This window comes from Protomyctophum bolini, assembly GCF_963924005.1.
Source record: "Protomyctophum bolini genome assembly, chromosome: 6".
Lineage (NCBI taxonomy): Eukaryota > Metazoa > Chordata > Actinopteri > Myctophiformes > Myctophidae > Protomyctophum > Protomyctophum bolini.
Genome location: NC_137867.1, coordinates 36681424 through 36707122, shown reverse-complemented (window position 1 = coordinate 36707122; position 25699 = coordinate 36681424). Strand labels below are relative to the sequence as shown.

At 45.4% G+C, this 25699-nt stretch overlaps 1 protein-coding gene across 4 annotated transcripts in view; it reads left to right on the top strand.

Annotated features, from left to right (window-relative positions):
• The window catches only part of ttc28 (tetratricopeptide repeat domain 28), a 304979-nt gene that overhangs the window by 229669 nt on the left and 49611 nt on the right, over window positions 1-25699 (top strand). For 2 of the 4 annotated variants that reach the window (XM_080765021.1, XM_080765022.1), the window contains 5 exons: window positions 15932-16728; window positions 17811-18077; window positions 18216-18493; window positions 21730-22054; window positions 22728-22926. In XM_080765021.1, coding sequence (XP_080621147.1) covers window positions 15932-16728; window positions 17811-18077; window positions 18216-18493; window positions 21730-22054; window positions 22728-22926 — 1866 coding nt within the window. Of the gene's footprint in view, window positions 1-7345; window positions 7472-7662; window positions 7688-15931; window positions 16729-17810; window positions 18078-18215; window positions 18494-21729; window positions 22055-22727; window positions 22927-25699 lie in introns of those variants that run through there. The other 2 variants (XM_080765023.1, XM_080765024.1) reach the window with 2 other exon arrangements.

Below are 25699 nucleotides of genomic sequence, written 5' to 3'. Positions count from 1 at the left end.
TTTTCATTTTCAGTTACAGATATCGTTGATGAAATCTCTTGCAATATATTGAATATCGCCATATCGCAATATATCGAACATCGTGATATTATCGTTATCGAGGACCTAATATCGCCACAGATATAGTATTGTATATCGTCCCTTATCGTCCCACCCCTAGTACGTGTGTATGTGTGTGTCTGTCTGTCAGAATACTGATATAGCAGATCTACAAGCCTTACAATGCGCCACAAAGTCTTACCAAGCTATTTTGGGGGAAAATGTATGAAAACTTTTCGGGCTATGTAATAACTGTGACAGGCCTATAGTGTATGTATATATTGTTTATACTGTATGAGTAGCCACTATAAACCCTGCAGAACTAGAATCTGCTGTTTGACCCACCCACCTCCCGGGATTCTGTCTTTTGTGACCCTGGAAGTCGAGGACAATGTAGGGGGCGGAGATTGACGGAGCGTCACACGGTTTGACCAGAGCTATGTGTTTGGCATCGTCGTCCTCCGGGATAAGGAAGCACCTGGCCGTTAGAAAGTTAATGTCTCAGTGTAGATAGAGAAGAGGTAAATGTTTACTGCGCGTTTGCTCCAGCATGGAGGTTGGATTTACATTTGTCCGCCGCGTTGCAGACGAGCCGGGTCGCTTCCTCACAGCCAGGGTTTGTGTGGACAGGATATGATGAGAGGGTGAAGAAGGGGTCATGATTCAACCCGTGAGAATATTTACTCTTTGAAGGTGTGTTGTGCCAGATTTACAAATAAATGATTATTATATAACCTTTATTTTTCCAGCGGTTTGGGCTTCCTATTCTGAGCACATCCTCTCTGTTGCACTGCTAATGTTCTCTCTCTCTCTGCTTTTGGCTACATCCCATTATGGGTGTTATTATTATTATTACACATGAGCTGTGTAATTAATAGGTTGTTCTGAGGATGTCTTGGTTCTTAAGAGCTGGGTGCTCGCTCTTGCTTTTGGAACATTTTAATAAGGAACACTGCAGAATCTGAATTTAACACACAAAAATAAAATAAAAACAGACGACGACATTCTAAAACTAACACATGCTTCTTTTAAAGTCCTCTTTCACCTCTTTTTTTTAACCCCGTTTTTTGTATGCCGTGGTCAAAACTGATTGACCAATAAAGAAATCCCATCGAACTATTTATTTTGTGCATGGGCCTCAACAGTACCCTCCATTTCTGCATTGTGTTGCGTGGCGTGTTCTATATCCGTTAAATGATAGACAGTCACATAGCAGGGGATGAAGTACAAGGTCATTCCATTGGAAGACAGAGAATAAGCACCGAAAAAAACAAGAGCTTTAATTGAACTCTGAGACTGTGAAAATGGAACCCCTTGCGGGATTTGTGCGACTGAGGGAGGCAGTGCCGACGCTCTATTGTCCATGCAATTCTGTATATGGGAACTCACGAGACAAGACAAACAACAATCAATTGAGGCACACGAAGCGTTTAGAGGATTGAGTGATTATTATTATTGAGGTACCACAATGGTGAACACAACTTACATTCAATGTATGCACATATGACATGTAATGGAAACCCACAGTAGTGTGTCACACCCCACATGTGAAGACGCACTCCTCATATAGCGAAACAAGCCCCACCCCTAGATCCCCTCGTGGGAGCGTCTTGAGGCAACAGAGATTTACAACAGGTAATCAAGCTATTAACAGAGAGAGACAACAGTAAAACCACAGCTGTCTTCTTACAACTGCCTAAGGTCTTTTTAAAGATTTCACCTAGGAAATTCCTTGACACTATCACTGGATAAAATTAAGCCCAGAAAAAAAGCTTTTCGGTTTTCATGGGAAATCTCCTTCCTCGTATTAGTCTTCTCTACACCCCCACCCTCCACTGGCCAAGACTTAATCAAATCTAGAAAATGAATCCTCAGCTGAAGATAAATAAAATGAGATGGCGAGGAAATTAACTATACGATCAGGTCTTCTGATTGCAACTTAAAATGTAATTATTGTAGCCTTTTTTTGAAGCCCAGGTTCTCACAGCCAAATTTTCACCCAGCCAAATGAAATGATTAGCGAGGTAACCTTGAGCGTGACCGACTAATATAGTGATAAAAGACGGCGCCAGAATAAAGGTGTCCTGACCTAGTGGATATTCAGCACCCCACAAGGTATACGACGCCACCCATTCCACTGCGTTTGACACCCAATAAATCCGGGACAGCATCCGTGTCATTGTTTTAAATTTAGCGTTGGCTATTCAAAAATAGCAGATCTACAAACGCGTCACTTTGTTGCAGTGCTGCGAGCTTGTGCGTAATTTTTGAAAGATCTTCAATATTTTTCTCTTTCTCTTCTGACTTCTGAGGGGTCTCCCTGGCACAAAACATTTTCAGATGGGGGGGGGGGGGGGGGGGGAGGTGCATGGTGGGGGGTCCGCGGCCAAGCATATATCAATTTAGGCTAGGGGGTCCTCCTTTTCCTCCTTGGAAAAAGTTTGAGAACGAGGCATTCTGAGGCATTTGTCGAATGGGCCTCAGGTCTTAACACGTTCAGGACGGGAACCCCTTTTGGTGTTTTAAGCATTAGTGCCGCGCTACGAGCTTGTTTTGTTTGTTTGCTATTTTTAGAAAAATGTTGAATATATATTCTTTCAGAGCGAACGTTTTTAACTCAAAGCTTTGCCTCTGGGGGTCCCTGGAAGTTGGAACAGCATATTATTTTCAGATGGGGGTCCGTAGGCAAATACAAATATCACTGACATAGAAACATTTAGATTAGATTTAGAAGCCTTTTAAAAAAAAATTAATCGGCCTCAGGTCTAAATGGGTTAATGGGATAAGCTAAGTCCAATGACTTACGATGGCCATCAAGGCCGTTGTAAAGCCGACAATAATGGACAAGTAAGTGGCATAATGGTTCCTCGCAGGTGAATTATTCTTTCTGCTAATGTAAGAGCAGCGAGCGGGCTTAATCATCCAAACATAAATTGACGTTGTCCTTTGACCCGCCTGGCGGTCACGCCGGTGTCTGCTATGCTCTTAGTGTCGGGAAGAAAAAAAACCACACACGGATATTTCGGCGTATAATAACTGGTCGTCGTAAAACAACTCCTCCGGCTGAAGACGTTTACGATGCTCCGCGTCACTTTTATTGCAGCGGGTTATGTGTTTCGCGCGGCACGTCTTCGTCTCGACGAGGCCCGGCTGGCACTGTGTGCCGCCATGACAGCCTCACACTGCAGTCTGGATTAAGGAGCTGTCATTCAGACGTTGGGCTATAGGGCAGTGGTTCCCAATCCTTGAGAGAGTTCCAGGGGGTCCCCAGCTAAATGATCATTAGAAACCAAATGGACCCTTATGATAATTGGAGAATGAGAACTTGTACAACCCCGGAGAAAGTAAATACATTTTATCCTAACGTTATAAATGTAGTGATCATAAAGGTACACTATTCCATTGCTTATGGGAATGTGAGGAGATTCTGGAGGTCTGTGGTCCATTATGTCTGTCAGATTACATCAGGTCCAGTTCCTCTCTGTCCTAAATTATGTATCAGTATTTATTTATCCAAATGTTGTACTTTTACTACAGTACAGTACAGTAAATCTTCAGTCACTAGTTACTTTGTAGATTCTGATTATTACTACAAAATATACATTAACCACTTCAGCCCTTTTATTATTATTATTATTATTATCACTCAAAAATGGGCATTCATTGTCAATTGCATTACATTTTTGTGTTAGGACAATGTTTGTGTTTACACAAAACCCTCAAAGCTGGACATAGGAGCTAGGGGCTAGCGCCTCTCAAATAAACAAGATAACTTTTTTTTTCCCACCACTGCCTGTTGCTGCTGCCTGGTATGGACAATTCAGACAGAGTTGGCACAGAGTTGGCACAAAGTTGACTAAGGGAAGGGTTAATGGCACTTGTGAGGCCACGGGGAGTTCAGTGCCTACCAGTCTCGGTGATGTCGTTTTGCACCTTTGACCTTGTTGCCTATTTTCCCTGTTGCCCCCCATTCTATGCCTCTAACACATTAAGACCTGAGACGAGATTCAAGCTTGTAGCACGACATTCGGTGCCGCGCTACAAGCGCTACAGATGCGTTGTAGACCGTAATGGGCTAACTCTCACTCGCTCCCTCCCTCTCTCTGCGCACCCCTAGTGATTGTAATCTGTGGCTGTCAAGCTCCCTGTAATTGAAACTGACTTGATGAATCACTTAATTACCTTTAATAGCTGATTGGAGAAGAGCTGAATAATGAAGATAACAGGGAATGAAGTGCAGCCCGTGAAGCATCGTTTCTGTAATTACACCGTGTTTCGTTGTTGTTGTTGTTGTTGTTGTTGTTTTTTGTTTGGCAGCGACGGAGCGAACAATTGCGTTCTCATTGTTAAATTAAATTCAATAAAATCAAATGTATATTCATTTCAGAAGTAATGCTACAGCTTCATTATTGAGAATTTAAATTATAGTTACAATCCGGGATCTGAATAAACGTGTATGGTAGAATATGTAACTTTAGCACATAGTTAACTAAAACTAACGAAAGAAATTAAACTAAAATAAATAAAAAACATTTTACTGAACTAACTGAATATTGTGAAGTGCTATCTTTTCTTCAGTTTTTATGACAATACTTACTCTGGCCCTTTTCAATCCTCCACCTGACTTATTTGTCAGGTGCAGGACTGAAAAGGGACGGGAAAAAACCCCTCAAACTAATACTAAAACTAAGCTAAAACTAAGCGTTGTCACAAAAATAAATACCCACTCTAAAAACTAATTAGAAAAAAGAAAGAAAAGTCATAACTAACTAAAACTAAAGTATAATGAAAAATCACAAACTATTATGACCTTGTCTTGCACATCTTACTACATCAAAGTCATTTTATTCATTTTATTGCAACAAATGGAATACAGTTAAAGTTGGCGTTAATGATTAATGGCTAAACGCTATACAAAAACCCTTATACTGTATACAAGCAAGACATAATCAGATTAACTCGAGTCATGCAAACTTTGCATGCATTTTAACATCGAAGCCATAGAACATTGAATTCAGTTTAGAGCCATGCTAACATTGAATTCAGTTTAGAGCCATGCTAACACTTAATTCAGTTTAGAGCCATGCTAACACTTAATTCAGTTTAGAGCCATGCTAACACTTAATTCAGTTTAGAGCCATGCTAACATTGAATTCAGTTTAGAGCCATGCTAACATTGAATTCAGTTTAGAGCCATGCTAACACTTAATTCCATTTTACTTTAGAGCCATGCACACATGAATTTCAGTTCAACATTCAGTTTAAACGTTTGAGTAATGCAAGACTCTGAACTATCGGGTGGTGGCTGGGGTGGTGGTGGAAAGCCTTTTGCCAGCAGCGTTCACGTTTCACAGGATCGTGTGGCAGCAATTGAAAAGTAGAGATTTAGTGTAGGAGGCAGCCATATTTAAATGGGTCGCCTTGTAGGGAAGCTAACATTGAATTCCAGTTCACATCAGTAGTCTACTCATGAAATGCTTCTTGTCCAATCAAATGACTAACTAACTGCACTGCATATAAATTCAGTATATTGCACTAGCGGTTATGGCAGCGAGAAGTTGTAAGAGAAGTAGGAGAGAACTTTATTTTTATTGTGCCCTCTCAGCTTGCCTTTAATGATGCGTGCAGTGTGGGCGGAGCAGCGTGTGACATGATAGCTCTGAGGCATGTAGAGCTCCCTGCTACACCAAGACGCCATGCTTTAATATCCAGCTACATACAGTACGATGCCCAGTGGTGACAGCCGTACAGTAGCTTAGCACACTCTGACCCACAAAGGATAATATAGAAATGTTGCATTCCAGTTCCCCCCCATTTATTATTCATTAGCGGGCTAACTCGCCCCCTAGTCAGCAATATGTAATATGTGGGAGAGAATTTGAAATGGTGGCCTTGCATTCAGCTCATATTTCTGTTACTCATTAAACAGAATCTAAATTGTATTGTCGTCATCGTACAGGCACGCGCGCACACACACACGGATGCACACACACACACACGCATGCACACACACACATGCACGCACACACACACTTCAAAGAGATTTTAATACGTTTGTTTGGAAGCATTGTTTTGTATTGTGTTGTTTTTTTTCACCCGGTTCATTCATTCGCCTTGTTAGTGTGGTTGCCCAACAGGGCAACCAGACTCTTGTAATTGTAACACTTTATTCCACTTATTTTTATTATTTTTCTTCCACTAGTCTTTATTTTGACGCACTACCCCTCCCTCAGTTTTGACTGTACGCACTTGAGCCATATGTCAAATTGACCGGAAAAATCGGGAATCGATGGCGTGTACTTTGCTAAGAGAAATGTTGTATAGTTTAATTGATATGAATTTATTAGTGAATTAAATTATCCCATTGACTTCAATGGAAAAATGCAAAAAATCACATTCAAGTATTTTTCCCTCTGAGACTGTAAGCACTATAGTTACAAAACTTGGAGGAATATTTCCTAATTATCACTAAAATTAATTAAAAATATATATTTTTAGGTCGGCCTCATGGTGGCGCTATAACAGCCCACTTTACCTTTTGGCTCATAACTCTTGAACCGTATGTCGTAAAATCAAAATAATTTTTTCCCTGGATTCCTTGGGTCATGACGCATCTCCCCATATAGGCCACGCCCATTTCCGCCATGATGGATTTTCCGCCATTTTGAATTTTGTCCAAAACACACTTTTTGCTTTTCCTCCTACAGATTTTGTCCAAATCTCACAAAAATCTGTACACGTGATCTCTGGACCCATCCGATTAAAACAGATTTGCAGATTTTCGGTAGTGCGTATCGTTCGGCCGTAATCGTCTTCCGAAGTCAGTAGGAGGGGCCTATATCACGAAAAATGCCATAAATCACAAACGGAATGTCCAATCCATCCCAAATTTGAATCACATGTCCGGGGTGGTTCGTTCAACCGAGTTCCAAAAGCAATTCCATTTTCATCCATAGGGGGCGCCGCAAACGCGATAAATGTAACCGTTTGTCGGAAAACCAGAATTTCGGGGGTTAAATCCCCTCCGAATTACTTACACACGATCTAAGGTGTGACTTGAAACTGTAACAGGCTGGCAATATCAGTGGGAGGGGTATATATATGTAAGCCACTGCAGCAACCACACTCTGCAATTTTTTAAAATTGCGACCTCTCCGAGGTTGTCTAGTTTAAGTTGCTTTCACCCGCAGCCTCTAAATTACAATTTCTCTTCTCTTTTTTTTTTTATTGCCTTACCGAGAATTCGTTTGAAACATCGACGCCATCGGTTAGCGAGGCCTGAGGTGAAGGGCTTAATTAAGCAATCACTCTCCTTGTTTTTTACCCTGTGTCCCTGAGGATGGCTGTCTGGTGACGGCGGGAAACAGCAGGAATGAGCAGATCACAACACGCCACAGAAGACTGCTCGTACTGCCATCCACCTCTGACTGAGGTAGCAGTGAAATCATATGAAGACTGCTTGTACTGCCATCCACCTCTGACTGAGGTAGCAGTGAAATCATATGAAGACTGCTTGTACTGCCATCCACCTCTGACTGAGGTAGCAGTGAAATCATATGAAGACTGCTTGTACTGCCATCCACCTCTGACTGAGGTAGCAGTGAAATCATATGAAGACTGCTTGTACTGCCATCCACCTCTGACTGAGGTAGCAGTGAAATCATATGAAAGCCTGCTTGCTTGGCTGCATTAGCCTGCAGAGGTTTCCTCGTGATTCCCTTTCATAACCGTGGCATCTTATGTAAAATGCTATACCGCTAATGCTGTTGGCGGTTTCTTCCGTTTAGGAGTCATTTGTGAACGCGAACCGGGATGAAAGCGCCCGCAAAATAAGTTCTCGTCGTTTACTGTCAACACATTGCCGTATACACAAAGGTGTCTGTGAGGTTGGTTCCTGGACTGGCAATGAAGCTGCTGTATAATGTTAAAATAGTAACGGATCTACAGGGAAATAAAATTATCTCTAGCATTCCGAAATATGAAGAATTCTCTCTTCTGCCAGTCTGCATGGGTTAGTATTTGTCCGCTATGTGAAGATGTTTTCTGGGATAAGCTACACTGGCATAGAAGTATAGAAAATTGGAAATACTCAAGTAAAGTAAAAGTACCTACAATTTGTATTTACTCTGTACTTGAGTAAATGTATTTGGTTACTTTCCACTACTGGTCTCCGTCACTTGCGAGCGAGCGCACACACACACACACACACACACACACACACACACACACACACACACACACACACACACACACACACACACACACACACACACACACACACAAAAGGAAGACAATACAAGGGGACACATGCATGGGATGGATGACCATCATAAAGCAGGGATAGTTACAGTATTATGAGTCCAATAGTGAAAGATGCAGCCAGATATACAGACCATATACTCAAATATTATTGTCAAACACCACTAGGAATGGCATCCACATTGTTTTGATTAGCTTGGGCATTCTTTCCGTCATGACGGATTTGTTCCAGCTTAGCAATGGTCCATGGAGAGCGTCTCATTGAGCCATCTCTTGAAACATGGAGAAGTTGGAGACTTCCAGTTTATCAGTATACTGTGGTGGACACTAATACATTGTTTTTGGCAGCAACCATACCTGCCTTAAGGATCTGTTTTTGGAAAGGCCCTTGTCTCATCAGAGCAACCAGATATTGCTAAACAGTAATCTGTCTGAATATCCCTTTCCAGTTGTCTGGAGAACCAATTTAATATATTTCCCCAGAAATTGGTTATTACTGGACAATTTGCCAGACTCTTTGTTACCCAAACATGGCGATCTCTGAAGATCGGGCTGTGCGGGGCAGACATACCAGGCCTCTCTCCGTGGCCCAGAGCGTAGAGACTTGAGCCGTAGGAAGTGCTCAGGTAGTCGGATACTTAAGCCTTGAGATTGTAGACATTTTATTGGTCTGGCCGGGAGAAAGGCAGCAGCAGCAGTGAAGGGTTGCTGGGTGGATTTACTGAAGAATTTAGTGAACCTAATGGTCCAGACAGCATGAATGAAAAGAACGCCGCGAGGAAGGAAACCAAACAAATATTATTCTCTTCTTCAGCGGTGACATCCTCGACTCTCTGCAGGCTGACTGGAGGGAGAGGAGACATTAAGGCAGACTGCTGGACGGCCAAAGAAAGGGCTGTGTTGTTATCATGCCACTTTCACTTTCCTCTCCCTAATCCCTATGCAGTAAAACAAAGAGGTTAATTTAACCTTTGAGAGTAAAAATTCACACTTTTGACTGTGGATTTGAGCGTGTAGTACTAGTGTATCTCTGTAGCCATGCAGGCCTCAGGTTTCTGTTCATGGAAAAACAGCAGCAGTAGCCCCCCCTACAAGGCCCCCTTCAGCCCAGTCTCATGACAGAACGTGCCAAAAACTGGACTATAGAGAGGCCCAGTGAATCTCTGCTCTCTCTCTCTCTCTCTCTCTCTCTCTCTCTCTCTCTCTCTCTCTCTCTCTCTCTGTCTCTCTCTCTCTCTCTCTCTCTCTCTCTCTCTCTCTCTCTCTCTCTCTCGGGAGTTTAGGGAGTTGCTGTGCTTCGGACCGTTCTTGATGACCAAGCGCTCCTGAAAGAAGAAAACTGCTCTTTCGCTCTTCTTCTTTTTCTCCTCTCAGTCCCGTTGCTTACACGACGTACTGGATGTAGTATCTCGTGTGCATTTATCACCATACTCGCCACGGGCCTATTAAAAGTGAAACACAAGTGCTCGCAGCATTCCTTTGCATTAAGCAACTGTGCCCTTTTCCTCCGTGCACATCTGCAAATTCAGCAGGAAACTTGATCTCTTTTGCTACAAGGAGAGGCCGATGCACGGCGTGAGAGAGAGAGAGAGAGAGAGAGAGAGAGGGGAAAAAAGCAAAAGTTTGAGACGTTCAAATGCACTGTAAGGTTGTGTTGATATAATGAGGAGGAGGAGGAGGCAGATGTCATGTGCGTAGACGGACGGACGGGTGACAGTTGGCGGGGCGAGCTGAAGGAGGGAGGGAGGGAGGGGGGTCCGGGGGAGGGAGAGGGAGGGGGAGGGAGGGTTCAGCCGGGGCAGAGGGGAAGTCAGCTCAGCTGGGGTTGCGAGGCGGGTGGAGGGGATGCAGCGCTCGCCTCCGTCTGTGTGTGCTTATGTTGGCAGGCCTCCCACCCCACACATCCATCCATCCATCCCCCCTGTCTGCTTATGTCTCTCTCTCCCTCTCCCTCTCCCTCTCCCTCTCCCTCTCTCTCTCTCTCTCTCTCTCTCTCTGTCTCTCTCTCACTCTGTCTCTCTCTCACTGTCTGTCTGTCTCTCTCTCTCTCTCTCTGTATCTGTCAGGCTGTAGTTTGCCAGTGACGATTTGGTACCTTATCCCCTATCCCACCCTGCACGCATATGCACACACACGCAGACACACACACACACACACACACACACACACACACACACACACACACACACACACACACACACACACACACACACACACTCACGCGCACACACACGCACACACACACACACACACACACACACACACACACACACACTCACGCGCACACACACGCACACACACACACACACACAGTCACACACATCCTGGGCTGCAGGGTGGGCTGTGTGCTCGCTCGGCTCTCTACCTCCCTCCTCTGATTGTAATGTACAACATAATAATAACTTGCTAATAAAATGTTGCATGTTTTGATTGGATTTTTTCCCCTTCATTACCTCCTTCGCATTCCTAACGGGTAATATTTACTGTGCCGCGTACTGTTGAGATTCGCTTCTAACTGGGCCATTTATTTGTGTCTCTGGAAGTCTGTCATACCACCATAGTATTAGTAACTCATAGAATATTCATACAATATTAGCAACCTTCACTTCCTGTTTACTCTGTCCCTGGAATCCGACGACCTTGGTCCACCAATGAGAGCTGTTTGAATAGGCCTGCGTTAGCTACAAGGTCACAGTTGGACATGTGCAAGCTGGTTCATTAAAGACAGCTCTGAGCCACAACTGTTAATCGCTAGAAGTATTATTAACCCATTAAGAGCTGACGCCGATTCTAAAAATGTCTCTTCTAAATCTTAAGAGTTTTCTGAAAAACGTATGTTGCTATGTCAGTGCATGTTCTCAAGGGTTTTCATGTCAAGGACCCCCCAAAATAACATGAATCTGCCCGCTGACTCCCATTTCAAAATATGTTGTTCCAGGGACCCCCAGAAGCAAAGATTTGAGTAAAAACAAATCGCTTTAAAAATATATATATATTCAAAGATTTGCACACACTATTTTACGATTTTTGAATAGCCAAAGCCTGCTAAAGGCTGTTTAGAAGTAGTATTACTGGACTCATCATCATACTGGTTCCAGCCAGTCTCACAGGAATGATTTCTCCACGTTTTGACCGCTCGCTGTCTGCTATTTTCAGACGTCCACGCGTCGCCATCTGCGCTTGCAGAGTGCTAAAAACTGACTGGATGTCAGTATTTCCATAACTGGTATTCCAGCAACCCCCCACTCCGCTTTGAGGTCTAAAATATGGATGCAAATTACTCAAAATGACCCCATTCTAAAAAATGAATGAGGAACTGGAATTAGTATTTTTGGCCGGGGGCCGCATGGTCAAGTCTGTTCTATCCCCAGTACAGTATTATTGCCTCGATTATAATTCTCCGGCAAGCTGCAAAGCTCTACAACAATTAAATCTACCAGCTCACAACACGTTGCGACATGACGCGGTGTGAGCTTGTACTGTAGTAGATCGCCTATTTTGGGCACGTGACTCCGTCGTACGGGTGCATAATAATTAAGGCTTATTTATGTACTGTATATGGCGGCATCGCCATTGTCGGGGAAACCCTGGGAATTGGGAAATCCTCTTAGAGTCAGCGGCGCTCCCTACCCTCCAGAGCTATAGGAGAGAGACGCAGAGATCTATAACACACGACAGTGAAGATGCCCCGACGTCGGCACTGCTGCGTATCGTTTAATGTATGCACAGCTATACAGTACGTAATGCAAAGTGACAACACATCGCCATGCTTTTAATGTCTTTGGTTATGGGTGGGAATAAATGGAGTTGCGTGCGTGCGTGCGTGCGTGCATGCGTCTATTGTCTGTATTATGAATAATATGATCGGGGGTTTGTCAGAAGCAGCACCCAAATGGAAATGAAACAGTCACATATTATTCTTACCTTTTTATTTCTTTCACACGGTGCATCGTGGGCCGTGGGGCAGTTTTCTTGACGAAAGTGAAGTTTAATCTTTGCTGGTGTCATTTTGAGCTGTCCTTATTATTCCCAATTTTTACAGTGTGTGTGTGTGTGTGGCTGTGTGCGTGCGCGTGCATTATTTATGTAGTAGCTCATTTACAGCAACACCCTACACATACAAACACAGCTGTGTAGTGTGTCTGTCGCTAATCTCGTAAACCACTGGGCCGATGTGTTCCACATTTCTATAAGAAAACATATTCTAAAGACATATTCCAACGCCGTTAATCTGACATAGGAGAGGGGCAGGGAAGCCACGGCGTTATTATTAGACTCCATCTTGCTGTGTACCAACCGATGGCATTTACAGAGGGATCATGGTAAGGTTTCATTTACTATCCCGTCGGCTACCATCCCCAGTTGCCTTTGTAATCCTCTTACTATGTGGTGTGGAAGATGTTCCCCCTGCATCACGTGGCTGCAAGCATAGCCCAAGGCTCACTGCAAGTCCACCTCCAACTACCTCAAACCTACAGCCCTATAGCCCCCACCACCCCCACCCCCAGGCAGCAGCATGTCCCCTCCTCCTCTCCGCTGGCCTTGGGTCCAATATTTCAGCCCCCAGCGCCATTTTTAGCCTCCAGCAGGGAACGGAACGTGTTCGCTGGTAATACATCAATAGGCATTATGCTCTCAGTGGGATCAGCCTCCACGGGGGAAGACGTGACCTTGGGAGTGACTTTGTGGCGAGGGGGCTGTCCGGCTGTCCTCCGGCCCGGCCTGCCGTGCATGTTAAGTCATGGAGACCCGAGACCAGATTCTATACAAATGTCTTCTAAATCAGATCAGTTTTCTGAAAAACGTATCGGTGGTGCTCAAAACCTTTTCACGTCAAGGTCCCCAAAAATGATGTAATTGTCCGCCGAAAATAGCCCTAGAAGCAAATAATGAGTTAAAAACGATCGCAGGGAAAGAATATATATTCAAAGATTCACATTTTCAGCTAAAGTATAAAATTATGGTTAAAAGTGGTTAAAAGATAAGGTGACATGGACGCGTTCCAGGTCTTAATAGATTAAACTGGACACCGCTCACCAAGCCCCCAGGCTAAGGCATAAAGTCTGTCCACGGGGCTGGGGGGTGGGGGGGGGGGGGGATGCCCACAACGGCGGAACTCCGAGCCAATGTGAAGCCAGCCACCGCTGCATGCTCATTTGGTTTTGGCAGCGGTGGACGCTGGGAAAGGCCAGGGCATGTCGTGCACTGTGTTTATGTTGGGACGGAGGGACGGACGTCTGCGCGAGCGGTCTGTCCAATCTAACCAGATCGATTTCACTCGTACGCACGCTACCCTTCGCTCCCTCGTTCCGTCATTCCTGTGGGATATGATGAGTTGTGCATCGTTATAATGTCGCTGTCTTTGTATTGAACTGTTGTCTTCAAGCGGCCTGCGGAAGCAGGTCATGCCGTGCGCCCCGAATGCTAATTCCTCGCGGGTGATGACCTGGTGATTACAGGGTGTGCCACTTTAACCTCCTGGAGTCAAGAGCACACACACACACACACACACACACACACACACAGCAAATCACACCGGATTTTGTCTGCAGAATCACAGCCAGAATTATTAAAGTCAACGGCAGCTCTCTGAAGAAGTTTATTTTTGGAAAAGACAGAAGAGACAGTGTGGGCTGAATTGTTGAATTGATCTCGCCTTTCTTTGTACACATAGGGGAAAGACATAGCTCTCTTTTTTTACTTGATAACTTGATCAAAGCATTGCACTGTAGGTTCCTCCTCCCCAGATGCGGAGAACTAAGAAACAACTGCCTCAGTCTGGTAATGTGTAAACCCCCAGACTGTAGGCTTTACGTATGCATCCCTGTGGCCTACTGTATGGATACGATACCTCAACGCAGCGTTAAAGCAGTGTTTCCATTCCCATTGGCAATAATGCACTGCTTTTTATTGAGCAAACATCTCCGTTGCTCGTGGAGCCACGGTGCCGATGCTTTGTGAAGTCCTCGTGCAGTCGTCTCCTGCTCAGCTCCAGTCCCGCTGTTTGTTCAGCCTGTGTGTGCGCCTGCAGTGTGGCATGCTTTGGGTTGGAATAAATGGGAAAACGCACATGGTGGTGGCTGCGATCCCTGCGGCACCGGCACATTCTCGCCACAAGCCACAGCATCTCTCTCTCTCTAGATCCCTGTTTTCCACCCACTCTAACCGATATCCCTATTCTCTGTGGCTCCACCACATTCTGTGCCATCATCCTTATTGTGGCCCGCTAGGCAAAACTATATGCTTTGTCAAACGACCATTTTGTTGTTTAAACCAAAGAAAAAACACACATTCGTTTGGTGAAGCAATAAACACCAGAGCCTTTAGCTCGCTTGCTGATGAAGCAAAGCCATGTTGACTGGCCAGGCTGCGTGCATGGTGGGTGAACGTTGCATGGCTGCGTTGTGTTCCTCGGCACATAAGCTCTCTCTGCGGCGAAGCGAGTGATTGATCGTTAGCCCTGAGGCCAATCTCCACGGCTCCATCCTCTGTAGCCTGCAGGCATCGCCTAGCTGCTCCGCTCGGCTCTCCCCCTTCAGTGTGCTTCAGTGGTGTAATTATTATTATGGAAAGCTGGGGTGACGCCGCGGAAGGAAGGAGCGCCCCAGAGATGACTGGTCTGCTACTCTCAAAGGCAACAGGGGATGAGGTAGATAATCTGTGATGTTGTCTCTCTCCCCTCCTCTGTCTATTTGTCTCATGACTGTGCCTGTTTATTTGTGTATTTGTTTGTATGTGCAGTGTGCGTGCGCGCGCATGCCAAGTGGCTGGCTGTGAGGTAAAGCTATTATACTTTTTCACAGGGTGATATTTTATCAGACGTGATACTCTGAACACACAGGGCTCTTCATTATTTATATTTTGCCGTGCTTGCTTCATGTTTGCTAAGCTTTCGATCGATTAGTCCCGCGCTCTTCTCCTCCTGCTTCCACTCTCTTCTTCCTCTTGCTGTTCCCTCATCAGCACGTCCCTCCCTGTGGAGAAACGTGTTGGTTTCAGTAAAATTCTTCTAAGACACACTCATCAAGGACAGCTTAGCCGATGTAATGATTCCATTTTGGTTTTTATTACAACTGTGTGATTGCGCTGCATTTTAATGACCATATATCTCTGGGAGAGTGTGTTGTGTGAGTGGCGGAACAGATGGCTCAGCGACGAGCATATTTTAATCCATTAATACCGGGAACGCATCTGTGTCATCGTAGCATTTTACCACTTTAGCTATTATTTTAAAGATTAGCTGTTGGAAAGATAGCAGATCTACAAGCACATTGTGCGGCACCGAGTGCCACGCTACGAGCGTGTAGGTCTTAGTTTTAATACATATATTTTTAAACATTTGTAACTCAAATCTTTGCTCCTATTTTGAGATGGGGGTCGGTGGACAATTACGGGGTCCTTGACATGAAAAGGTTTGAGAACCACTGACACAGAAACCTAGGTTTTTCAGAAAAATGTCAGGTCTTTTTTTTTTAATTTATCTGGTCTCAGGTCTAACTGGGTTAACATCCAAACGGCCTGCTTTGTACACAGAGGAGCTGACGAGGCACTAGAATTTATACTCTTTCATTCCCTCTGAGTGGGCCCGTTAACTTCAACCTCCCTCCCTTTCTTGTCCTCCACACTCCATCAGGCATCATCCACCAGATGAAGGGGGACTACGAGACCGCGCTGAAACTCCACAAAACCCACCTGGCCATCGTGCAGGAGCTCAACGACTATGCGGCGCAGGGCCGCGCCTACGGCAACATGGGCAACGCGTACAACGCGCTGGGCGCCTTCGACCAGGCCGTGCGCTACCACCGCCAGGAGCTGCAGATCTCCATGGAGGTGAACGACCGCGCCTCGCAGGCCTCCACGCACGGCAACCTGGCCGTGGCCTACCAGGCGCTGGGCGCACACGACCGCGCCCTGCAGCACTACCAGAACCACCTCAACATCGCCCGCGAGCTCCGCGACGTCCAGAGCGAGGCGCGCGCCCTGGGCAACCTGGGCAACTTCCACTGCTCCCGGGGGGAGTTCCCGCAGGCCGTGCCCTACTACGAGCAGTACCTGCGGCTATCCCCCGACCTCCAGGACATGGAGAGCGAGGGGAAGGTCTGCCACAACCTGGGCTACGCCCACTACTGCCTGGGCAGCTACCAGGACGCGGTCAAGTACTACGAGCAGGACCTGGCGCTGGCCAAGGACCTCCACGACAAACTGAGCCAGGCCAAGGCCTACTGTAATCTGGGCCTGGCCTTCAAGGCCCTGGGGGACTTTGCCAAGGCGGAGGAGTGTCAGAAATACCTGCTGTCTCTGGCGCAGTCGCTGAACAATGCACAGGCCCGCTTCAGAGCGCTGGGCAACCTGGGCGACATATTTGTCTGTAAGAAGGATGTGGCTGGAGCCATTCAGTTTTATGAGCAGCAATTGGCCTTGGCTCATCAGGTATGATCACAATTAGTTATTGGCCTAATATGCCATTTGTATTTATAATATTATTATAAATACTGTTCATTATTGTTTAAAAGACCCACAGACATATACTGTATACTGTATGTCATTATCGATTCATTGGCCATATTATCCTACATCAGCTTAGACATTAATGCCTTTTTTAAGAGTTGCCAGCCCATTTGTTGATAATTGCCTTGTGTCATGGACATTTGAATTTCACTTGTAAACCAATCGTTTCTCCAGGAACTATTTCTGGTAGTCTTTTCAGATCAATTTGCATTTGATAATGCATTGAAATGCCACAATAACATGACTTTGACAAACAGAGATAACGGCACAACAATAATTAGTTTGTTGGATTGCCCATCTCTCAAGCAAGTTTCAAGTATCTGCAAGTCGTTCTATAATGAACGGAATCTTCCTGGAAAATCAAACAATCAAACAAAACTATTTGGCAGTTGTAGCCAGTAAGCTAAACATGCCATACCACAGCTATGGTCCTTTAATATGCACAGGACATCTTCACATTCTAAATTTAACCACTTAAGCCCTATATTATATACTTAAATGGATGGTTCGCACGCTCACAACTTTTTATATTACTGTTTATTTCATTGGCCCGTTTGTCTGTCAAGGGTTCATCCTCCAGGAAGAAACCCTAAATACAAAGTTAATACACCATTGCACATAAAAACGACTCCAGGGTGTCTAATGAAGTACTGTCACCTCATAGACACATCAAAAATTGTGGCACTCCCTCTTTAAGGACAGTGCAGCTGCAAAGAGCGTAATGTCACCTTCTAAAAATGGCCTACGTCATTTTATTACATTTTTTATAAAATGACACTTGTCAGTTATGTAAGCCTAACATAAGATGATTAAATGACTTAGGCCAATTTCTGAATTGTTGACTTAGGAACATTGTTTGGCCTAAGTCAGGTGAATTGTGTTTTTATTTTGAGTTAGGCAATTATTTTGAAGTTACAAAAATGACGTTTATTTATTATGTATTTATTTAATGTGCAGTGTGGCCATTAAGTAAACAGCATCTCGACGTCGGCGGCTCTTTTCAGGTGAAAGAGCGGCGCATGGAGGCGTGTGCGTACGCCGCGCTGGGCGCCACCTACAGGCTGGTGCAGCAGTACGACAAGTCTCTGGGCTACCACACCCAGGAGCTGGAGGTGTACCAGGAGCTGTGTGACGTGCCGGGGGAGTGCAAGGCCCACGGCCACCTGGCCGCCGTATACATGGCACTGGGGAAGTACGCCATGGCCTTTAAGAGCTACGAGGAGCAGCTGGAGCTGGGCCGGAGGCTCAGGGACCCCGCCGTGGAGGCACAGGTATACGCTGTTGGAAAGAAACAGGAATAACTCAAAGTTAAAACACCATTTGTTTGTCTCATTGTTATGTCTTGTTGTTGTATCTGTCTGTCATGTCTATACAAAACAATACAAATAACAAAACCTCCTCCCGAACAGGTGTACGGCAACATGGGCATCACCAAGATGAACGTGGGGGTGATGGAGGAGGCCATCGGCTACCTGGAGCAGCAGCTGGCCACGCTGCAGCAGCTGAGCGGCAACGAGGCGGTGCTGGACCGCGGCCGCGCCTACGGCAACCTGGGCGACTGCTACGAGGCGCTGGGCGACTTCGAGGAGGCCATCAAGTACTACGACCAGTACCTGGTGGTGGCCCAGAGCCTGGGACGCATGCAGGACCAGGAGAAGGCCTACCGGGGCCTCGGCAACGGACACAGGTCAGCATAATAGAGCGCCCAAAGTCCTGACGATACTCGCTCTGTCCCCTCGATTCCCCTGGTTCACGGAAGTCATTTCTCTACGGAGAATAACATGGGGTCATATCTGTGTTGTAAAAAAACATATATATATATATATGTATAAAAAAAAAAAATAGGCGTGTTATATATAAAGTCAACAAGCTGTCTTTGCAATGAGGGTAATCAGGGTAATCAAGTGACACACGCACCACGTCTACTAACAAAGTCTAGTAGAAAAATATAATTTAATAATATAATATTTTAAATAATTATACAACATGCTAATCCAGCCTGGCAGCGAGTCAAGGATTCAACTCCCGATCCCAACGACCTTTGCTGCTTGTCTCTCCCCATCTCCCTCTCCCCATTTCCTGTCAGCTTACTGTACCCTATCAAATAAAGGCAGAAAAAGCCCAAAAGATATCTTCCAAAAGAATATATATTAAATAAACGACATCCCATGTGCACCAGAAATGTTTTCATGCGCGACACCATCACATAAACGAGGTTTTAGATTAAGCTGAGAAATATCAATTTCCTGCTGCGTGTTACATAACAGTGACAGGTACTGTAATGGTATCGGCTTGATGTTAATAATAATCGCAGTAATCCTACTTTGCATAATCTGTCCATTCATTGAGCCGTCGCTGTTGTTGAGGACCACCGGAGTGCCATTGAGCAAGGCGTGGTGCAATGGAATGTGTGCGGCTAGCTAGCTGTCTCAGCAGCATCCTTTTTGGGTCCATTCTGATCTCATCTGTATGCAAAGAGGCTTTGGCACACAGACAGGGGGGGGGGGAGTTAACCCATTTTTGGCGGGAACCCCTTTTGGTGTTTTAAACATTATGTTAAAATTTAGCTATTGAAAAATAGCAGATCTACAAGCTCGTAGTGCGCCACCTAGTGGCGCGCTACGAGCTTGTAGGTCTGCTATTTTTGAAAAATCATGAACATGTGGTGCAAAGCTTTGAATATATATTCTTTCAAAGCGGACGTTTTTAACTCAAATCTTTGCTTCTGGGAGGTGGTCCCTGAAACAACACATTTTCAGATGGGGGACAGCGGCCAATTTCATATATTTTTGGCGTTCCTTGACATGAAATATTGAGAACCACTGATATAGAAACATTATTTAAAAAAAATAATAATAATAATTTCGACATCAGGCCTAAATGGGTTAATTCGGGACAACCTTTTGTCTCCTTCCCCCCTCGTGTGTCTGAGAGCTGATAACATCCTGTGATGAAATACTGCAAAACAAACACAGAGGCAACCCATTTTCTGCATAAACATATAATCTATGCCTCAGCCGGGAAAAAAGTGTTGTGCACTTCTCACACCTTTCAGTTGAAAATACGGTATTTTAACCACTTTGAACCTGACAACCATATTTAGGGTATTATAGGCATAGATTTTCCCAAATATCACACAGAAATTGCAGAATTGGCTATCTACAAGCTCTCAACGCGTCAGTATAGCTCTCAGTATAAGTGGTCAACTTTTTTCGTCAAAGCATAGATTTGCTTTCACTGTGCATCGTCATCATCAACAAGCCACCATAGCAATCAGACACAAGACAATTATTTTCTTCTGAACCCGTGCACGGGTTCAGAAGAGAATAATAGCCATCACAGCCCCTTTCTCTCGTTTTATGCCCCCCCTCTCCCATCTCTCATATCTCATATCATTAATTACGCTCAAGGCTTTTATTCTGACTAGTGCTTCTTCTGAAACCACATCCAACAATAGTTGCTGGGTCTGAGGAATTTAATGCCGTCCGTTTGAAGCCTGTGCTGTGCAGGCAGTTGAAAACACAGAGATGGGATTAATGCCTCTCTCTCTCTCAGTCATCGAATACAGCTGACCCATCTAGGGCAAGTGGATGGTAAATAAATAGCAGCATTTTTTTTTAAATATCCCAGCTCAGTCCTTTTCCACACTGTCTGGCAATCTCAACGCTGACTTTTGTACACACACACACACACACACACACACACACACACACACACACGTGTGCAAGCATGCACAAGCACCCACAAACGCGCACACAGAGCCCCCCAAAAAGGAAACGGTGGGGGGAATCCACATCGGCGGCCTGACTGTCAGGGAACTAATAAATGTGCGTTTTGTTTACACTGAAATGGTGCAGGTCTTTAAACTAATGACAGAACACCTGCTGCCGTGACAACCCAATACATTCTCCATGTCCTATAATAGCACCCCGCGGCCATATTTGCCACATTAGATAATGGGAAAATAGCAGGATGTATTATTCCCTTGATAGGAGATAATCAGACAGATAGTGTATATAGGGTTGTGACTGAGGGCTCTGTTTACTGCAGGCTGTTTACTGCCTGTTACTGCAGGCAGTTTACTGCCTGTTACTGCCTGTTACTGCCTGTTACTGCCTGTTTACTGCCTGTTACTGCCTGTTTACTGCCTGTTACTGCCTGTTTACTGTCTGTTACTGCAGGCTGTTTACTGCCTGTTACTGCCTGTTACTGCAGGCGCTCTCTTGGAGGAATCTTCCTTGCGTTTGTAGTTTTAGCCAGAAAATGCCAACGACTCGGTCCTGCGGGGTGGGATTATTATTTGATTATTATCTCAGACCCATGTCTGCTTCACTCTGACCCCAACCTGTCCCAGTCACACGCAGCCAGCATGGTGGACAAAGTACTCAAGTGTTTTGCTCAAGTAAAAGTCTCCGGATTCAACATTTACTTGAGTAAAAGTACAAAAGTATTGGCATGGAAATGTACTTAAGGTACTAAAAGTAAAGGTATTCATTATGCAGAATGTCTCATTTCAAGATTTCATTCTGTATAAATCTCTTTTGAAAATGGAAAATGGATTGTGGTTTTCAACCAGTGGTCCAGGGACCACTTTACACTCTTATTGTTAAACATCTGCATTACTAAGAATTGTTATTTTGATCAACGTTTGCCTGTTCTAAGTCTTGGGTCTGAGAGGCTAAATGTCATCAAATGGTGGTCCGTGACTCAAATGCAGAATAAAGAATGGGCCTTGATATGAAAAGGGTTGAAAACCACTGATCTACAAGCTCACAATGCAACGTATTGTGAGCTGAGTAGAAGTAAAAGTATTGGAAATAGGCAATACTCAAGTAAAGTACAAATACCTCAATATTCTTTACCACTTCTCGCATCCAGCCATCCAGCCTGAATATCCTCTCCTCCCCCCCCCCCCACCCACAGGGCCATGGGCAACCTGCAGCAGTCCCTGGTGTGCTTCGAGAAGCGGCTGGTCGTCGCCCACGAGCTGGGCGAGTGCGGCGGCAAGGCGGCGGCCTACGGCGAGCTGGGCGCGCTGCACAGCCAGCTGGGCAACTACGAGCAGGCCATCTCCTGCCTGGAGCGGCAGCTGGCCATCGCCCGCGACACCCACGACCGCCTGCTGGAGGGCGACGCCAGCTGCGGCCTGGGCACCGTCTACCAGTCCATGGGCGAGTACGAGACGGCGCTGCGCTGCCACCAGAGCGACCTGGAGATCGCCGAGGAGACGGGCAGCCCCGCCCGCCAGGTGAGGATGGGCTGGGATGGGCTGGCGGCGCCGTTGGCACGTTTTACAGTTGGACAATTGATTGTCACGCGAATGATCGCGATTGACGGTTTGATTGTGGGGGTGGTTTTGCCGTTGGAAATTGGAACATTTAGAATTTAGAATTTAAATTACATTTCAGTTTTTTGCACCGTGCACATTTTTTTAGAAAAGGTAAAAAATAGCGGCAATAGTTCTGATCTGCTATTTCTTTTAGTATGTATGAACATCTTTCAACATGCAAACGATATGCAAAATAACTGCGATTATCTCAAATCATTGCGATTAGACGATTATGACTAGACTCTTCAGACCCCACCATAGCACTTGCCCTGAAGTCTCGACGACATGCAATCTGGTTGCTGAATTTTGTACTCGAAGACCGCCAACCATTCATCTCTATGGAGAACCGTCTTATTTTGAAAGGCGTTTCACTCGGAAACAGAGGAACAGGAATGCTATGTAACATGTCACGCGAATGTTATTTAATTCACCCAAAACATACATTTTGTAAGCAGCGATCATATCGTCTATAGAAATGAGCCGTAAATCAAACAAAAAGATTCTAAAAACTCCCATAGACCACATTTTTTTTGCTAAACGTCTGCTAAATGCCTAAATTGTAATTATAATTGTGACAACCCTATGCCTCCAGGGCCGCGCCTACGGTAACCTGGGCCTGACGTACGAGTCTCTGGGGAACTATGAGCGGGCCGTGGTCTTCCAGGAGCAGCACCTGAGCGTGGCGGCCCAAACGAGCGACCTGGCGGCCAAAACGGCAGCCTACGGCAGCCTGGGGAGGACACACCACGCCCTGCAGAACTACTCACAGGCCGTCATGTACCTCCAGGAAGGTGAGAGAGAGAGAGAGAGAGAGAGAGAGAGAGAGAGAGTCATGTACCTGCAGGAAGGAGAGAGAGATAGGTGAAGGAAGCCGGATGAATGAATGAGGCTTGACTTTGATGTCTTAAGCTGTCAGGCTTTATAGAGTTGGTGGAATTCATGCTATCGTGCATTATGGGTTTCTGACTGTGCCTATTTCTAGCTAAGCCTTTGCTATGTTTTTATGAGGTTGTGCGTGTGCGTGTGTGTGTGAGTGTGTGATCTTTAAAATACCTTTACTTGGATGAAGGTATTGTATGCATCACCTGGGTAATAGTCAGAAGCCAGACGATCAGAGATCACTGCCTTCTGATAGATCTGTGGAAATCTGTACTCTGGGCTGGAACAGCAGCGTGAACGGCCGCCAGCAAACCTACTGTACGTCATACACTGCTTTAAAAAACAAACAAGGGTGCTCGAGGCAGCACGGTGGTGTCAATTGGGTATTGCAAGCTATGGCAGCTACAATACCTTGGCTCCAGGGGAGGAAAGAATGGAGGAAAATATGCCAAAAAAAGAGGCAAATAACTGCATGTAACCGCAAAAACAGAGGAAAATTGTGGGAAAAAAGAGGCAAATAACCGCAAAGATTTCGGTGCGTGAGCTTGCGATACCTTAGCTTTAGCTGAAATGATGCCATGATACCCACCGTCCGTTCTATTCTGATGTGTATAGGCGGTGTGAGTATTGTCATTGTGTGCAGCAGCACATGCTTGCATACCGGCAGCGAGTACAGTATGTGTGCCTGCCTATAGACTATCTATGCACACACAGTGCTGGCTGGGGCATTTGGCCTGCTTATTGTTCACCATTCTTCACACCTCTCCACATGCAGCTCTCTCTCTCTCTCTCTCCAGTGGCACCTCTTCCCGACACGCTGCCAACGGATCTTTTCACACCCTCTCTACCTGACACACTTCCTCCTCTCACGCCTCATTGTGTCCTGCTGATTATGGTGAATAAATAAAATAAATAAAAAAACCCGCCAGCCAGCCAGCCAGGCCTCTCCAAAAACCAATTTTTGCACTGACAATGTGCAAAAGTATTTGTCACCAAAGGACGCGACGAGCAGCAACTGAGTCTGAAATCTCACCTCTTCAGAGTGGGCGTTCACCACCACGCCATGAGTCCAAACCACTTTGAACCTGTTTGAATCCATATTCTGGTTTAAAAAAGTGTCACACATTTTTAAGGTGTCGCGTCGCCTTGTGAGCTTGTAGTTTGGCTATTTTCGCTGTCCGTCATACGACGAAGTACTGTATATAGTATAGGGGGCTTAAGTGGTTAGTTAAACAGCCGTCATGCACAGACACGCCCAACGCAGGTACACATCCCCCTCCTCTGAGCCGTCCGCTTTGCACACGAGATAGTCAATGTGGGGGGGGACGCTGGGGGGGAGGGAGCATAGACACGTTCTTGGGCACGTGGCAAAATTGAAGGCACAATTTTCCTGAGGTTCCTTTGCGAAGCATGAGCTTCCGTTTCTGCGTAACAGAACTCCTGGAAAAGACACGCTGTGATTGGCCAGTAGTCACTAGAATGAGCAGCGAGAGCAGCCCGATGAGTCGCATGAGTGACGCCACTTGGGGTGGCGACGCATCGTTCCTTCAGCAGCACTTCGGCTTGACTTCCTGCCTTCAATCAAGGAAGATTAGAGAAGGAAGTGACATGGTCCCGTGACGTGGGAGCCAAATCTCGCACCGGAAGATACATGATACAAAGCAGTGAATGGAGCAAGCTTGACCAGCTCATAACAAACATTATTTATGAACCATTGGGCTGTATTTTGCGTGTCTTAAGTACCAGGTCTTATTCCCTAACTTGAGTAAACTAAAGACCTGTAGGTGTGATCAATGCTCTTTGGCCACTCAGAATAGCCAAATGGCATTGATCATGCCTCCAGGTCTTTAGTTTACTCAAGTTAGGGAATAAGACCTGATACTTAAGACATACAAAATACAGCCCATTGAGACCTTTGTCATATAATCGGTTCAGGCATATAAAAGAAGACATATCACAGCTTGTTTTCTATAATCACTTGCTTTTCGGTGTGCACAGAGTGCACAGTATATCATTTGGGGATTTCAACAGCAGCATGTGTCGTTTCTGTTTCTGAAACGGTGGACAGTCTCGCGAATATTTGGCACGTTCAGAAACGTACTTTTTGCTCTTTAGATACCTTTATAAAATGACACGGTGTACACATTGAAAAGCAACACAGCAGACAATAATGTGTCAGGTCTTCTGTTATTTGCCAGAAGCGGTTACTTTACAAAAGATCTCAGTCACTCAGAAATAGTGTTTGTTCATGAGCTGGTCACTGAGCTCTCATTGACTCTAGTGCATTCTGCCCAACTTCCGGGTGCAGTTTGGCTCCCATGGTGCGACGAATCTGCCGTCTGGAATTGTGTGATAGCGAAAATGACGTTGGTGACTTTACCTCCATTTCATATACCTTGCCTTCAATGGAGAAGAGATACGCTTTTTTATCTATCTATGGGAGGGAGGAGCAGGAATACGCCTGCTCGTCCTTATCTATGGGAGGGAGGAGCAGGAATACGCCTGCTCGTCCTTCTATCAGCTTCATGTGTGAATCATCCGGGCCTGTGGCGGCGCCGTGGCGGCCCAGACACCTTCTCCCCGGGCCACGCACGCTTGTTGAGCTTTAACCCATTCAGGACGAGGAACGCCTTTTGGTGTTTTAAGCATTATGTTATACTTTAGCTATTGAAAAATAGCAGATCT